We start from the raw sequence: 17,769 nt of genomic DNA on the forward strand, positions 1-17,769 counted from the left end.
ATGAAAACAACGGTCAAGAATACCGTTTTTCAATTGGATGTACGAATAGTGAAATTTTCTAATAAAATTGAATATCCCCCCAGAAATCGAAGAACATTCAGATATAAAATCGAATACCAATTATTTCTGCTTTCTAAACAAACTTTCTAAATAGATATAAAGGTTCTGTGGAGTCCAGTTGGAAATAAAAATGACTCATTTACATTATCCAGGGAAAACGGGGGGAAGGCGGGAGATGGAAATTCAAGACAATGAGCAATATGTGAACAAGGCGAAAGCAGGAGCAAACATTTCGACAAGTGGACTTGTCTTCTTCAAGATGAAAAGCATATGTTGCCTTGAAGAAGACAAGTCCACTTGTCAAAATGTGCGCTGTTGCTTTCCCCTTGTTCACGTTTTGCTCATCGTCATTTATGTTATGCGATACATATCTGGCTTTTAACAACTAAATGTCAGGTCAACTGAGAGGCTTGTAGATAGGAAACAATAGAAAAGTGAGCATAATGGTGCATTAATGACCACGATGGTAATGACATAATGACCCCTTAGGTAAGTATTTCTCCCTGTAGACTACAATAACTGTTGTCCCTTGTAATATTCAACAACCTCACTAGCGAATTCTCAAAATGAATACCAACTGAATGGCAAATTTATTCGTATTCAAAATTTCAAATAATTGTACATCCCTGTTTTTCATTTCATAATGAAAGCTAGAGCACTTTTTAAACCAGTCTGAGTAGTAGTGTTGCTCTTCTTTCTCCACACTGTTGATATTTTCTGCATATCCTTGTCTTCTGCAAGATTTAAACTGTTTTATTTCCTGTTTGAGCCCATGTACAATGTTTACTGTAAAAGTAACGATGTATTTATGTGCAGTTATGCATATTTGATTATTGTTCTATTGTGTTTTGCCTACCCATTGCTGTTTAATCCATGGCCATGGTATAGACCTCATCAGAAAGCACAATTTCACCATCTTATTTACACAATTATGGTTAATTATCTAGATAACTAGTGAATTAGAATTCTAATTGGCAAGGTGTCTGATTGACAGGAAGTTGTGCAAATGAGTATGACTAAATAAATAAATAAATCATGTTGAAGAAGGAAAATAAGTGAAATACAGCAGCCGGGATTATCTGCTAAATGTTCGTAAAGGTGTGCGTGTGTGTGCGTGTGCGTGTGTGTGCGTGTGCGTGTGTGCGTGTGCGCGCGTGTGTGTGCGTGCGTGTGTGTGTGTGTGTGTGTGTGTGTGTGCGCGTGCGTGCGTGCGTGCGTGCGCGTATTAGACTTGTCATCCCACAGCTGCCCAGACTGATATATATACTATAAGCACATGGCTTCACACTAGCATGCTTCAGAAGTCATTATGAAAGGTGAAGAGAAAAGCTTTTACCTTTGCACATGCTCGTATACACTGAGCTGCTGATGACACTACATTGATTTCAGTGTCAGCTAGTCCTTTTTCCAAGATTCGTACAGGGGCCAATGGAATCTGAGTGGAACCACACTGGGAGTAACAGTGCTGAAGAGTTACGAGGGCTGCTTTGCGCACTGCAGAGCTGAAAACAAAGTAGCATCAATGTGGACAGAGAATATGAGGGATTTCTTGTCATCCAACAGGTTTTCTTGGAGATTAAGCTAGTTAGAGCATTATGCAATGAGACTAAAAATAACTTCTGTGTTCTGCAGAAATGATTTGCCAGAATAAAAACAGGTGGCCTCATACTTACTCCAGAGCCTTGCGAAAAATGGAAAGTTTACATTTTGTCCCCATGACATCATAGATGATACAAATATTTCTAGCTTTACCAATGACGTGAAACAAAACTGTGCCGGCAAAGTTTTCACAGAACATACAAAGCAGTCTGCTTTTACTTAAGTGTATTGTGCGATATGATACACATGCAACTTAGCTAGGTGTTTTCGATCATGCACAACTCCTCAGTGTACTTAATATTACCTGTAATGCTTTGTCTTCTCAATGACGAGTGGCTCAACAGCCAAGGCAAATTCACCGTGAATAAGTTTCGGTATGATTTCAAGTGCCATGACAACGACAAGGGAAACTTTGCTTGCCAGGTCCTGCAATGATCATGTGTTTAATGCACGCGTTTATTTGTTTCACCTATAACCACTTCCTGTCTTTCTTTCCTTTTTTTTTTTTTTTAGACCGAACCGTTTGTATACAGTCGCGTTGCTTACCCTCTGAATGCTGTTGATTAAAAGTACAACCAGCTCGTGACTCGGATCCAAGAACACGGTTGTTGCCAGATAACCTGAAAACGGGCATTGTTGTGTGATGGTTACATCTAAAAAAGCTGTCCAATATAGATTAGTTGAGTAATTCAATAAAATAATAAAAAGGCAGGTGATCCCTGACATAATGTATTTCTCAGGCGATTGTGCAGTTGAAGATAAGGAAGGAAAGCAGGTGAATGAATCTAATTTACCTATCAGCTTTTGGTTGAGTTGTCCTTGCTGCAGAAGCTTGACGGCATGAACATATGCGAATGGCGTTGGATGCCCCAACATTTCCAGGTACATAGCCTGAAGGAGGTACTCCTCTATACGATCCTGTCGAAAAGACAATGCAATTGGACGATGAAACACCCCATAGCGAACCATGAGTGCGCTTCCATCTATGAAAGCAACTTCTTTCTTACCGTTTTTGAATAATCTTTCATGTCTTGCTCTAACGCCGACAGTTTCCTGGCAATGATTTCGTTTTCATCCTTCAAAAACAACATAAAATGGCATCTGCACAAGAATTTTCTTTTCTGAAGCTAAAGTGAAACTCACCTCTTTCGATGCGGCAGAGGCGATATCCAGCGTGAAGTCTTGTAGAAGAAACTCTCCCCTCAGAATGTTCCGGCTCACGTAAGCCTGGAGAGAATTCACTGTCTTTTCGACTATTTTAGACATTGTGCAATATGTTTCATGGGTTCATTATTTCTACGCGGCCAAAGGAGCAAACAGCAACGCACCAACACCAACAACTGGAGGCAGACATATTTGTTATTGTTGCCACGCCTATTGCACAGTGGGCTATTTATGTTCACTGCTTTGATATTTATTAAATATCTATAGGAATATAATAACACACCAATAACACTTTCTTTATTGTTTTCAATTTTATTACATTGACGATGAATCACGGTACAATGCCGTTTTTATTGTACCATTTTGACATAGAAGATCGTGAACAGTCCGCTGGGAATCCTCAATGGAATCCGTTAAAGTCATTTGTGGGCTTTGTGGGAGACGAAATGGCAGGTCGCGGCAGAGGCAGAGCAGCGTTCCCTGAAGTTCGGCATCAGTTGCGGCGACCGAAAGAAGAACCTGAGGAAGGCGGCCCCGTGGGACCTGGAGGCGACACCAAGACAACAGGTGAAAACGAGCAACCGCCGCCGTCCACTCCCATCAGCGCTGCTCCCAGCAAGGTAGTGGCGCCTGTCATAAACTTGCTAACCGGCATGTCGGTGCCCTGCATCGTTTGACATGATCGGGAATGACGTTCCTGTTGTTACATATATTCATATTTCATAGTTCATGTTTTGCTTCATAGAAATAGTGCATGCTGACGTCCAGGTGTACATATTCATTCAGGTTACATACCTAACGAGCTTAACTTTGTTAAATGAGTGCAGGTTGCTTGCATGGGTGTTTGTTTATTTATTTATTTTTAATCATCCGGCGCTAGGTTAAATGTCACTTGAGTCAAAATTGTGGTACAATATTTTAGTTCTTTGCTCAGAAAGCATAGTCTTACTTCACTGTAATCTTAAGATCTGCTTCAGCTATATTCACTCAAACCAGGTTACTCTGCATTACATAGTGGTCCGATGGCATTGTTCAAGATATGATAAACGTCTGCACTGAATTCACTGATGTTGCACCGTCTTTCTTGGGATGTTTGATACATGCATTCCTGACATGCTACCTAATTCTACACCCGTGAGCAAAAGTATACGGACCAGGGATTGCGCGATAAAACTGGTTTTCTGCTCTGTTGGTTATTCGAACTTGAAATTAAAGAGTGCAGTCCAAACTTGACATTTCGAATTTTCTAGTGGACTCATTGGTTTCCGTTTATGTATGTTAATTACGGAGAAATTCAGTCTTTTTCGACGACCCTGTGGTCCGTATACTTTTGTTCACGGGTGTACAGCCGCGGCCACGTCTGTGTAGAGCGCGCGAGCAGACGGCCTTGCTCTGCGGGGCGACACCGTGCGGCAGTTGCGGGATCTGACGCACTGTGCCCAGGAGCATGCGCGGCCTAATATACATGCAGAACTGCATTGCACGAGTGGCAACGTTGAAACGGGCAGTTGTTCAACCGAATATGTACGCTTCCTCAGGGCGCTCTCGGTACCGCCATGCCAAAGATTACGCGTTTCAGCTGATAACACGCGCCCGACTCTATCGCTCTTTGGGACATTGTGCGCCCCATAATGGCAATTGCGCGGCGCTCATCCGCTGCGAGTCGGGGAGCCATTGCGAATAAATTCTGCGAAAAGGTTTGACTTCTATGTGTAACATAAGCTGCATGTTGTGTCGGCAGCGGCAGGCAAGCGGGAGGCCCCGACGGGCGAACGCGCGGCTAGCGCCGGCGCAGTGAAGGAGACACGGAGCTAACTGCTCCCGATGAAAACCGGAACGAAGACTCGCCGACCCGCGGCCGTTTATTACTTATAAAGGCTTCACATCACAGAACACCTATACAAACTTAGAGAAGGGAAACTGTGCCTTCCACAGTGCTACGGAAATAAGCATAGCGGTGGCGTCGTGAACTAAAGTATGCGACCACAGGTGGCGCTGCACAACAGGAAACGGAAACGGGGTTTTGCACACGCTTTACCAGGTGTTCTGTGGCTTTACTGGGTTTCTGGCTGCTGCGCCTCGATCGTGCTCCCGCCAGTTTAGTTGCTGTGTAGCAAACGTAGCGCCTACATATTAATGTAGGCGCTACGTTTGCCACACAGCAACCAAACTGGCGGGAGCACGATCGAGGCGCAGCAGAATACATGTAGCGCTGAGTGATATCGAGTTAAGGCACACTCTAAACTGACTTTTATGGGCATCCCGAGCGGTTTTTCGTTTATTACGCCGCCGTTACCCTGAGTTAAATTGTGCCGCCGCGCTCCAGCTGTTGCATTTCGTGTAGGGCTACTGACAGAATGCGGTTTCCAGGTGGCACGATGGCCTCGACTGGAATAAACGCACACGACACCAAAGATTGAGTAAGCCTGAAAATATTTTATTTGCATTTTACAAGTACAACAAAAAGCACACGTCTACGCATCCACACAAACGCGGTTACATAGTCAAGAAATGGCTCATTAATAAGGGTAGCACAAACGCACAAGAAAGAAGACCTAAGCTACAAATAATTTCCCTGTCACCGCGTGTCACTTTTATGCAGCATCTTTACAGCACTACCAGGCCGGGTAGTTTGGCGGAAAGAACGCAACCGCTTATACGGCCGTCAGCTGCCTCTTCCTTACGGGTGTCATAATTATCCTAATCTCCGCATCAACGTCGTGCAAGTTCGCATACAGGTATCTGTATCTGAACCATATGTGCCAGCTTAATACACGTGTAGTGAAATTATGATAACCACTGCGTCTTATCAAACGTATTGGTTTTGCAAATGCGCATTACAGCTGACGGAACGACATACTGTAAGTGAAGCACAAGAGAGCAAGGACAAAAGGAGGATACAACACTTGAAGAAATGAAGAATTAGTAGGCATACAGCAAACAAGCGATGACGGAGAACACACAATGATGCATCGGGTGTTCTGTGACATCGGTTTGCGTACTTGCGGTGTTATGGAGATCAACGGCATAAAAACGTACCTTCAAGCGTACTCCCTCAACCTCCGCCGCATTCATTATGATAATCAACGCCTAAACAAAATGAGGCACTATTCTTTGCCAAGAGTAGGCCTTTTTACAGCAAGTCTATGTAATGACTCGCAGACGAAACCAGCATGCTTTCGAAAATGTTTTACCGCCGTAGTATTCGAACGCCAACGGCCAGGAAACACATCGATACCAATAGGCTGTCGGCTGTCGGTGGTTAATCGAGCACAAAAACCTTGACGCTATGACTAAAAAGCAGCTTCAACAATCAAATATTTAAAAAATCAACTGCCTATTTGCCTGAGGTAAAAAAGCATCCTTAGACACCTCGATTGTTCATGTCGATGGTTTGTGTAAATTAAAGAATTCAGCATGTTCAGCGCCCCTAGCAGAAAAAGCACAAATTAAAGTAGTCGACCAAATTACAGTAGCTCCACTTGCGCGCTTACGCTGAAACGCGCCTCGATTGATTTTTCGCCCTCTGTGGCCATTTGTTGAACTTGAGAGTGTGCGGGGCCTGTTCACATGCCAGATGACACCTCCCGATTGGTACAAGCTCGTCACATGACAGAAGGGAGGTGCGCCATCTAGCTAAACAACTACAAAACATACATCTACGATGACACAGAGATCTGACAGGGGGCGACACTATACTACACTGCACGCATGCGATGTTGTCATTTCATTGGCCGATAACATTATCTGAGATTGGTGAAGACATAGTTTTTCATATCAAGTGCCCTGACAGAATCGCACACGCTATCACTCACGTGCGCAATTCCCTTGTCATCGCGCGTAGTAAGATGGCGCCCTCAGGTAATGCGCACAACCGGCAAAACACGTGCGCTTACCAACATAATTTCTGGTTTAAAGCAGCGTGCGCTGACCTGCATGTCTATTAGGCCGCGCATGCTCCTGGGCACATTGTGTCAGATCCCACAACTGCCGCACGGTGTCGCCCCGCAGAGCAAGGCCGTCTGCTCGCGCGCTCTACACAGACGTGGCCGCGGCTGTACATGTCCTCTGCTTGCATCACATTTAGCCGTGTAACTTGTCTTTTGCAGTGTACTCAGTGTAGTGTTTCATTTTTTCTTTTGTATTTTGCATGGAATATTGTTATTTGAATATGAAGTCTATTTTGTTTGCCCCCCCCCCCCCCCCTTCCCAGAGTTTATTTAATAAAATAAATAAACCTTGAAGTGACTGACTGACAAACTCAGGATTCTAAGTGTTTGACATGACACCTATGTTAGGTTATCAGCACACCATAAACGATTATTAATTGCCATCTGCATTCAGCTCCCAAATTTTGATCATTGCACCATGCATTGCATGAAGAAAACAAACATAACTGTTTCCAGGGTGCACTGAATATAGTAGGCAATGAAATTTGGTTTGTTTGAGTCCAGCACAAGTGCAGGAATTATTTAAGATGTCAAAAATTTGCTGCATATACAACGTTTTCCTTTCTTTGTACAAATGGTAAATTGGGCACCTTGTTTTGTACCACTTCTTTTATTGTATTCCTTCTTATATTTTACAATGTCAAATGGTCAATCCCAGTGATAACTGCTATGTCGTAGCACGCAAACTAATGGCAGAAGTTGGAAAGAGTAGATCCAAAAGAATGGCATAAGATCTACATTCTTTAGCTTGCTGCTGACTGCATTATTGCTTTAACTTTTTAGTTAGTTTAGGTATTCTTCTTTAGGGGGTAGTGCACTTTTCATCGAGCCTAATTTTTGCTTTGAGATGTTGAGCCCCGTGAATCCATTGCATATTCTTCTTTGATGAAGCTACTAACAATTGGAATGCATTCTCTTTCAGCAAGAAAATGATGAGATCAAGAAACTTTGTACACAATTCAAGTACTTGCAAGCTTCAGACGCAGCCTTTGCCAAGCACCTTTCTTTGCTCACTGAGAAACTGAAGACCCCTCATGACATGGACAATGCCGTGAATGCAATGTATGAACTTTGCCTACTTGGACCAGATCAGGCTGAGGTTACGTGCCAGGCCATTGTGCAGCTTTGCGATCTGGAGATTGATGGTTGCAAGCTGAGGACCAAAGTTTTGACGAGAATGCAGCAAGAATTTGAAGGTGAGTTCTTATGTTCTTTAGTTGTGATAATGTCATCTTGAGTGCACATATTCAGATTGTATGTTCTACTTAAAAGCACAAGAAACTGTTGCATGCATGTTTCCTGGGATGCTTGGCATCAGATGTTCTCATGTCATTCTCCAGCTGCCGCTATATTTGGGATCAGGTTGCTGTTGATGCTGCTTCATGAATACATGTCATATACTGGCATATTCATAGACTGAGCAAGCTTTGTGGCTTTACTGTGCTAAGATTGATTTCAGTATATAGTCGTGCATCTCATCTGAATGCACTGAGAATATGCAGCAGACTGTGCTGTAATCAACTACATCACAGCCCTCGGTAGCCCCAATTGATGAACCAGTTGAAAAGATAAACAGGAAGTTTTAGTGTTTTGAAGCACTAGAACATGATGGAGGGCCATTTCAGTTTCGATGCCATGTGAGCAGGTAGAGTATGCCTAAAGCCAAATTTGCAGTATTCAAGTAATCTGTAACCAATGAACCAGAACAAATTTTTTATTCGACTACATCATTGAAACTGCTTACCCTGAAGGTGCACAGTTGACCGAGATGCTAGCTTTGTGCGCCGTCAAAAATCAATATTGTAAAGGGTGTCAATCTCACTGTAAGAACTTCGGGAGTTTTGATGAAGCATGCAAATCCTTTAAAAGCATATGGTTTGTGAATTGTACAACAAACTGTCAAGTGCATCATGTGTGACTAAATTTCTGTCAAGGCAGCATTCCTCTTCATGTAGCCAATGTAATGTGTTTCATCACCTCTCATAACTTGGCAAGCAAAAGTGTAAACATTGGAAATGCAACCATTTTGTACTACTGTATGCTCTGTTCTAGTGCACACAATTTTTGGGAGGGAAGTTTACTAAAGACTATGTGTGTTATATTTGAGTATAAAACTAAATGTACAGTTGTGATAAGCAATCATCATTGGCACTAAAAAATTTCTGTGATACAATTCTGACGTTACTGCAGCTGTATGACCTACAGTACCCTTGGGCCCACCTAAGTTTATTAGACTAGAGTATATTATGAACATTATACTTAGGCTTCCGCAATCTACAAGGTGTTTAAGAAGGGAAGTATCTCAAATTTCATACATGGCATCAAAAATGAGATTACCTTGGTGGTCAGTAGTGATAAGAACACCCAGGCAGCAATGAGTGATGCTTGCTGTACTATAGCTTGGTTACAGTAATTTTTTTAAGTAATAACATGTCACATAATTTTTTCTGCTCTAGTTATTAAACATAAAGAACCCAGTTTTATGGTAAGTTGCAAGATTTGGTGAAATGGAACATACTTATGCTAGAATTTTTTATTGCCACTCTTAGTGCATTACGACTGTTAAACATGCACCACAGTGGCTATGGTGTTTTGGCAATGAACACAAGGAGGCAGGTTTGATTGCTAGGTACAGAGGCCGCATTCCACTGGGACGGAATACGGAAGGAATTGTTTACTTAGGCTTAGGTGTACATTAAGAGCTCCAGGTGGATAAGTTAAGCAGGAGTCCTTGACCACAGCATTTCTCATAGCCTATGTGCTGCTTTGGGATATTAAACTTCATGATTGATTTCACAACCATTAGGTGTGTGTTAATGCACTGCACATACTGCTTGCTTCTTGACAAAGTCTCTTAGTATGTTTCTTAGTGTTCTTGCCTTGGATTCACTAGTGTCCCCTTTCAGTTGTGAATTGCATACAATAGTCTTCATTCCATATTGATAATAATTTGTCTAATCAGTTGTTTGGCCTCTTAAAGCATTTGTATAATGTGTTATAGTCTTATTATTGTTCTTATTCCTTTTTAAACGAAGTATTTGTGAATTTCGGTTTTAAAACTACTACTAATGAGTGCATAGCACTCAACTGAACACAGTTTTGACAATTAGCCCCTTGTTTTCTGTCCTTGCAGGATTCGAACAGAAAGCGGAATCATCGCCGCAGGCATTTCTAAGTAATGCCATATTTCTTTGCGAGTTTTACACCCGTTACCTTTTACAAGGAAAGCCTGTGAATCCGCTCAGAGTCCCTGTATGGAAATACCTTGAGTACATGTTGGAAAGCCGCAAGCCATTTTTCCTAAGCCATTGCTTTCGATTGGTAAGCATTCTATTTAATTTCCATTTTATGCTCAAGAAGTGCATTTTTTTTATTTTTGTAAGACCAGTGATAATGTGTGTACCTAAGCCAGCCAGTTGTCATCAGCAACTCACAGATTACTGTGAAAGCGTTCTTGCGCTTGTTCTCATGAGCTATCACGAGTACCACACAAGTGAATTACAGGAAACAGCACAAGCCACTTTGAAATCATGGCTTCAGTTTTTTTTTCGCTTATTCCCCCAAACCCTGTTCATCCACTTTCTCTACATGCCATTACATGTCTGCCCAGGCTGCCAGACAGTTTTGAATGTTAATGTGTTTGTAGTTTTTTGGTCTCTAAACATAGTGTGCGCAAGACAAAAACAGAGGTGCTCTTCTAAAGGGCCCCTAAACTACTCTAAGCTTGAAAATTTGGTATAGTCTGGCAGCACTGTACTGGTCTACAATGAACAGCTGCAAGGTTGTTTTTTTTATTGCCACAAGTATTTTTATTAGTTTTTTTTTTTTCAACATGATGTCATAGTAGCAATATCACAGGCATTTCATTTTATGAATGACTACACAGCGGCCACGATTTCCTGCTTGTCTTCGCTAGCGCTACCCATGTGCACACTCTCCTCCTCGCCATGTACTTCTCTTGGAAACACATGGATACGTCAGTACCAAACGTCACCGTGGCGCTAGCACTCATCGTAGTTTGACCAATCAACAGCTTTTAGCATAGTGACATCACATGCATGACTGCTGGCATCATGCCACATGAAGTTAGGACTGAAAAACCCAGGAGAGGAGTGCAAGATTGTTTTTGCTAATTTATGGCTTCCCTGTAGCGTGTTACCATGTTTGCCAATTGATCACTGCAGCATTTTGTACATAATGCACACATTTATATTTTAATGTGTTCACATTGTCAGATATGGTTTTATTGATGGCTGACTTACGGGTCTTAAGATGTTTATAATATTTACAAACAAGATGAGCTGCCTTCATTAAACATAGGCTACAAATTCCAACACTAATCAGTTACTTTTGTGATTTCTATCTTCATTCCTGCTTTGTTATAATTTATATGGAGTGATGTTTGATAGGAAAGCTTGTGGAGGTTTAATATATAACCTTACAGTAGTACTATATATCTACACAGTGATGTGATTTCAACTCCAGTTGCTCCAAACTGCTCCAAAATGCAAATCCTGTGACATCCTGCTACATACTAACAAATGTCTCCAAAGCTGCACCAAAATGTGTTTTCTGCTACTTTTGAAAATGAAACTAATCTCTATAAGTTGAGGTACTTTACTATCACAAGCAATACCATTCTTCTCCCATCAACTTTCTTCAGCAGGAAGTATAAAATGTGAAGATGTTGAATGCTTAGCTCACCATCAACCATGTTGCAAAGACCAAGAGTTTCAGTGACATTGAAAGTGGCAGGCTTTGCTTGCCGAAGGCAAGACAAGGCTTTCCGTTGGACAAAGTGTCACATAAGAAGAGTGCCAACTAGTCAGTATTCGTAATTGAAGAAAAGCGCAAGCATATTGCCGCACACAGAAAGGGCACATAAGTCCCTCTAAGTCCCTCCTTGAAGACAGTTCAGCAAACCGAGAATTTGTCTAGTCATTTCATATAGTCTAATATTAGCATATACATTTACATTGGGAAACATAAAAATTGTTCAGCTTTCCTTTTTTTCTTTCCTTTTTTCTGCATGCCGGAGAGGCCTTAGCCACTCACATCACCATGCCACCTTGCACACCTCGCCGAATTTTATATTCAGGGCTGATCTACAGTTGTCATAATGAAATCAGAAATTTTACTGGGTATTCCTTGTGTCCAGTCTAGCACAGAACTGGCTTCAACAGATATATAAACCTCACAGTAGCCATTTGTAGTGTATTTTGTTGTAGCATGTATCGCAGTGAAGGCATGTATTGCAGTGAAGATGCACTGCTGGTCAACGGCCCCGTATGGTAAATGTAGGGACCAAACTTCAAAATATTTTTCTCACCTAAAACAAAAATTACTCAGATTTAACTTTGCAAAACAAATTGCTAGGTGGGATTATATAAAATGCGCAACTTTTGATATTTTTAGGTGGACCACCTCAATGTTGAATTCCAAGCTGAAAACGTGTCACATTGCAATTTTTGTAAATTTACAATTTTTCTCAGATATTTTGTCGTTGTTATGGGTCATAATATTTTACCCAATTATTTGGACAATTCTACCGCGAATCGGTAACGAAACAACTGTGGATAAATGTAAAGCTTTTATAAATATCTCACAAATTCCCTAATTGACCTTTCCGCTTGCATTAATACATATTAAAAGTAGTCAGGGCATACAAAAAACAATGCACGGCAAGCACCATCTTTCCAAGATATAGAGACAAAATTTCCTGCTTTCTTTGAATTAAGATTCATTTTTCTTGCGCATGTTTTGCTTTTAGAGGAGCCCTGACTACACTCGGGCTTGGTGGTAAAACAAGTGTCCGCAAATATCATACGCTACTGTGAACACTTCAGCCTGATTTTGCAGTCCTGTGTGGCACAGGGAGCTGACAAGCAGAGTGCAACGGCAACTTTTTCTCGCTCATTTCAAACGAGGCCTCCTTCTCGCATACTTCGAAGCTGCCACCGGCTTGCATATGTCAACATATGCAAGATTCCCATAGACAGCTGCTATTGGCAGATAGCTGACGTCAATCAAGAAGGGTGTTTGAATTAGGGTGCTTGGATCAGTCCGCTTCTTCCCACTGTTACTGTTGCTAAGGAGATGGGGTGTTGGGACCTTCAACAGTGTTTGCTTGGGGCTCGAACCAGATTGACCATTGGAGAGGGTTTGGCAGGGAAGACGAGGTGATGTAAAAACAATCAACAAAAGTTTAATACATGATTACAGATGAGCAGTGTGCTCTAAAACAAAAAATACAGAAACGTTCAGCATGCATGCACCTGCACATAAGTACAGAGAAGATGCGACCATATGTCGCAGCTCGCTGGCTTTCTTATACCCTCCACCATCTGGGCATCCTCATTCTCTACTGCCCCCTGGTAGAGGGCCTTGTCAGGACACGTTGGGTCAATTCACACAGAGGGGCATGGGAGGGAAATCACTCCTTGGCATAGAAGGCTTGAACGTAAGACATGACGAGTCAACCCACACAGAGGGGCATGGAAGGGAAACCACTCCTTGGCGTAGAGGGGTTGAACCTAGGACAGAGGGGAATAGGATTTGCACATTCCACGCACAATCCCATCACGCGCACCCAATGGACAAGCCTTTTCATGTTGACAAGCTTGACGATTATGCGCACCGTGACCCACGCGTTTGGCATCTGTTCCATTCATTGCTGCACAAAGTGAACCATAACACTGTGAATATTTATTGATGCAGTTTCATGAACAGGATGAAGTAAGCTAAAATCTGCTTTTGAATTTTAATAATAGTTTCGTAGTTCCGGAAGAAGCCGATAATCGTCTGCTCACTCTCGGCCACAGCTGTCTGCATAGGAATTATACTTTGGCCACTCTGCTTATCGGTGTTGTAGCCATTCTGTCTTGATAATTTCTTTAGTTTTGAACACTCAACTAGCCTCAAACAATGTGGAACTAAGGCCAAATCACGGGTGCAGTGCTCAGCAATTGATACGCGTTATGCAGACCGCACGGTGGTCGGCACTTTTTTGTGCCACCTTTGGATGCTGCGGACATTGAGCTGGTGCGGTTTCGTGTCGCATGAAAACGAGAGTCATTTTGATGCACTGTGACACAATTGGGCTCCCTCAGCGATCGCCCAGCACTCACCGGTGGCACAAGAATCACCCCTGGCCATACTGTCTGAGTATCGCTTTTCAATCCCTGAGCACCGTACATTTACCAGTGTGTGTGCTCACACCCGGCCGCTCCTTGCTAGATGCTTTGGCAGACTTTACTTTGTATTGAGTTATTAACAATGCTTTAAAATGCACAAGTTCGATGTGGCTACAATCCGTCGGTCAAGGTGGTGCAGGACAAGGCTGGTCCTAGCCACTCAGGAGGGCAACACTGGAGCACATGAGTGCGTGCGTGCCTTCCAGCCCTGTCATGCACAAAGCAAATGCTATGCATACGCACTACAGTCGTGTGTCTGTGGTCTGCTCGTAGCATAGATACCGCGGCTGCCACAAGGTGCCATGGCGAGCTCGTTTACTCAAGACAACCACATTTGGTGCACTGTAGGCACCAAAATAGAAAATAGTGTGGTCTACGTAAATTACAAATTTAATAACTGCGCACCACTGTGGCATTCAGAAAGCAGAGCGTTGTAGGCACGACCTGCTCCGCCCTAACCTTTGTAGCGCAAGGCATTGAAGAACAAGCAGGAGGACCATGAAGGGGATCAAAAGCGCTTCTGCTGAATGCGTTGAAGTGCTTATTGCTGCAAGGCATTTTTTTTAATAGTCTAGTTTAACGTCAAATGCATTTCTCAATAAAAAGTGTGTGAGGGCCCTTTTAAGAATAGGGTTCAAATGGCACTCAACCACTCAAAAAATTTATTTTTCATAATGTATTTCGGGAACGCATTTCTTTAGAGCTAATTAATGTCCTCAATTTCTTTTATAAATTTAGAGAAATTAGGACCGACTTTTCGGCTGGTACGTTTGGCATAGAATTACCCATACACAAACAAAAACAAAGTTGATATTGACAGCAAGAAAAAGCTTTGCTAACGTGTTTTTACTTATTGGACAGCCGATCCTGCATCTATAGGCAATAGCAATGTTAAAGCAAATCTTAGTACTGTGTGTCTTTGATCACAGCATCTTGATCTAAAAGTTGACAGGTCTGTTTTAAATGGCTTTTCGCAAATAACATTGACTCTCCATTCTTTATATTGAAAATGCAATTTGCAAGCTCTCTCTCTCTCTCTTGTGTGCAGGTGCAGAGCAAGATTGGTTTCTTTGTGAAGCACAATCGTTCCGAGCTTGAAGCTAACTTCCTGACAAGACTACGAGAAGTTATCCTCGATGAAAAGGTGCCGAAAATGCACCGGTCTTCTGCATTGGAAACATTGGAGCACGCTTTGAAAGAATTGACGCCGAAAACTTCTTAGTGTTTTTTTATCCTCTCAAATAAATTGCCATACGCAACCATATTTTAGAAAACACTTTGGTTTTCGCCTATATTTCATCTGCATATAGTATTACAAGCATTCTCGAGCATCATGGAACGCAGTGAAAGGTACAACAGAAGCAGTATTTTCTTGCATCGAGAGTGAGTGCTGCACTTATTTGAGTTCTGTAATGAATCCTAGATTTGCTAGATTTGATGCTTAGGTTGCAATTCATATCAAGATTGTGCTTCCGCTAGACTAATGTGTTTTATTGAGAAACCAAAGCCACGTACACCTTTTCCTGCATAACATATGAATTAGCCAGCCAAATAAATACACAGCAGAAATCTTAGAGGAAGTGCTTGAGCAGTGTGGCCCATTAGAAGTGACATCAGAAGTGCTGCTGGGAGGTCACTTAAATTGCAGTTCCTAGTCTACATAGCATGCTACTATGGATGCGAGCACCAGGTTTGCTTTCAATGGCCTATAATTTTTCTTGTATTGTGCTGAAACTGAAAAAGTGTTAGGCATTCACCGCAAGAACTGTGTTGCTAGTAGTAGAAAGAAGCACAAACAGGCCTGCATGTATAATTAAAACATCGAATGTTCCATTTGCCATTGGTACACAGTGTGTGTTCCTGTCAGAGCTAAGTAAGGGTGCTTGCTTTCAGCTGGGCACTATGCTAATGACATGTTTTACAAGTCTGTGCATGTGGTACCTCACAGGAGAGAGTGAGTCGTGAGAGTAGGGGACAATGCACTCGTGGAAAAAATGTGAATGGGTAAAACAGCACGGGGAGTGAGTGAGTAGTAGCTATCTAGCTGCGCTGCAAAAATCGAATGCAATACAAAGAACTTGGCACAGCTGGGGGGTGGGAGGGGGGATAGGTGCTGGGGCACGTCATGTGGTCGCAACAAAAGGCACCGGTCTTTGGTATTGGCTTTGGTATTTAAAAATTGGTAAGTTAATGCCATGCATGAGGTGGGAAAATTGGCTCTGTCATGAAGAAAGTAATTTATGTGCATTCAAACGCTGTCACCTTTAATATAGTCTCCCTTGTACAGCAATAAAGTGCTCTCAGCGAATATGCCACGTTGCGAGTATGCCCTGGGAGTCTTGAACAAATTGAGAATCCTGGTGCAATATGACCTCGACTTAAGCAAGTGTATCAAAGTGATGACCTTTGAGCTTCATTTTTAATTTTGGGAACAAAGAAAGGTAAATGTGCACAAAACTTGACGAATGACCCCTCTTTCATTAGAGAATCATCGGTTGGCACGAAACTCGCGTGTATTAACACGATGCTGGGACAAAGCAGCAGTCATCGCAGTGAAAAAGCTCTGCATCTCCACAACCGAAAAAAGGCTAAGCATGTCTGCAGCTCGACAAAGTGCATTGTCATCGCCTTTTTTGCTATTCACGGTATTGTGCATCAGCAATTCATCCCAAATCAACATCCGGACTATCAAAAGCAAGTTTTACTGTCAATTTTGAGGGCTTATGAGGGAAGGCCGTGTGGGGAAAACAGCCCAATCTGGATTATACGAGGAGCTGGATGCTGCACGACGACAATGCACCCTGTCATTATTCGCACCACATACGAGCTTCTCACTGGAAACAACATGGTTTCTGCACTACTCATCAGGTTTGGCTCCCCCTTACTTCACTCCCCCTTCACTCCCCCTTCACTTCCCAAAATTAAGCACCCAACTCGAGAATCACGATTTTGACACTATTTCTTAAAGGGCCCCTCACCAGTTCTGGCCATATTGAGCTGACAAGTGCAGAGCATACATTGCGCGATAACGATCGTGTCTGCTAAGTATTGCATCCCTACGCGCCGCGGAAAGATCTGAAATTTCAATTCGAACTCCGTTTTTCATTCTCCTCGCGGCCGCCGCCCTCCAAGCTGGACGGTGACGTAGTCATGTCCGCAGTGTGACGTCGCTTATGGCGACACGCGACTTCGGTAATTATTCAAGACACCTGTTATCTGTGCGCCCTGTTGCTTGAATTGACGAATTGAAGCTTAGAGAAATATTAAAACACACAAACGGAATGTCTGCGTGTTTTTTGTTTTACTTCGCACCAGTGGCGTAGCAACAGGGTGGGCCGGGGGGCCGTGGGCCCCGGGTGCAAGGGGCCAGTGTGGGGGGGGGAGGGTGTCATATCCGTCTGAAGACACCCCTCTTACCGCTGGCTACACCCGGGGAGGGGGGTGACAGAAGACCTATGGGCCCCGGGTACCAGACGACCTAGCTACGCCACTGCTTCGCACCGAAATAAGAGATGTACTTCAGCTACGGTCGTGCGGTTACGCTCGCAGGTACCGAAACTATGCCATTTTCTACCGTGTTCCAGCCCTGCCCCCCCCCCCCCCCCCCCCCGTAATCTTGCTCTGCGATCCACATCTACTTCCTCAATATTCATGTAGCACTGAATTATACCGCTAGTCATGTTTCCTTGTGCACAGCGCGCAAAATCGTGTGCTGCGCGAACGAGCGTAGCGCCGAAAAAAAAAAAAAAAAAGCGAGGAGAAAAAAAATGAAGCCGGGGCCTGTGACGTATGCGTCAGGCTAT

General features: G+C 42.9%; 2 protein-coding genes across 2 annotated transcripts in view; one reads left to right on the forward strand and one right to left on the reverse strand.

Moving 5' to 3' along the window:
- LOC126531410 (AP-4 complex subunit epsilon-1-like) overlaps positions 1-3,042 on the reverse strand; it is a 43,465-nt gene extending 40,423 nt beyond the window's left edge. Inside the window, exons 1-6 of the mRNA XM_050178922.2 lie at positions 2,803-3,042; positions 2,667-2,735; positions 2,454-2,577; positions 2,206-2,279; positions 1,964-2,085; positions 1,397-1,562 (exon numbers count right to left, since the gene is read on the reverse strand). Of these exons, the coding sequence (XP_050034879.1) occupies positions 1,397-1,562; positions 1,964-2,085; positions 2,206-2,279; positions 2,454-2,577; positions 2,667-2,735; positions 2,803-2,925 (678 nt within the window). The 5' untranslated portion in view covers positions 2,926-3,042. The remainder of the gene's footprint in view (positions 1-1,396; positions 1,563-1,963; positions 2,086-2,205; positions 2,280-2,453; positions 2,578-2,666; positions 2,736-2,802) is intronic.
- Positions 3,043-3,208: 166 nt separating this feature from the next.
- LOC126531408 (uncharacterized) lies at positions 3,209-15,242 on the forward strand. Its single transcript, XM_050178921.3, has 4 exons — positions 3,209-3,443; positions 7,696-7,969; positions 9,907-10,094; positions 15,015-15,242. Exons 1-4 carry the CDS (start codon positions 3,270-3,272, stop codon positions 15,186-15,188), a joined length of 810 nt encoding a protein of 269 aa, XP_050034878.1. The 5' UTR covers positions 3,209-3,269; the 3' UTR covers positions 15,189-15,242.
- Positions 15,243-17,769: the final 2,527 nt, after the last annotated feature.

This window comes from Dermacentor andersoni, chromosome 5 (genome assembly GCF_023375885.2).
Source record: "Dermacentor andersoni chromosome 5, qqDerAnde1_hic_scaffold, whole genome shotgun sequence".
NCBI classification, from domain to species: Eukaryota; Metazoa; Arthropoda; class Arachnida; order Ixodida; family Ixodidae; genus Dermacentor; species Dermacentor andersoni.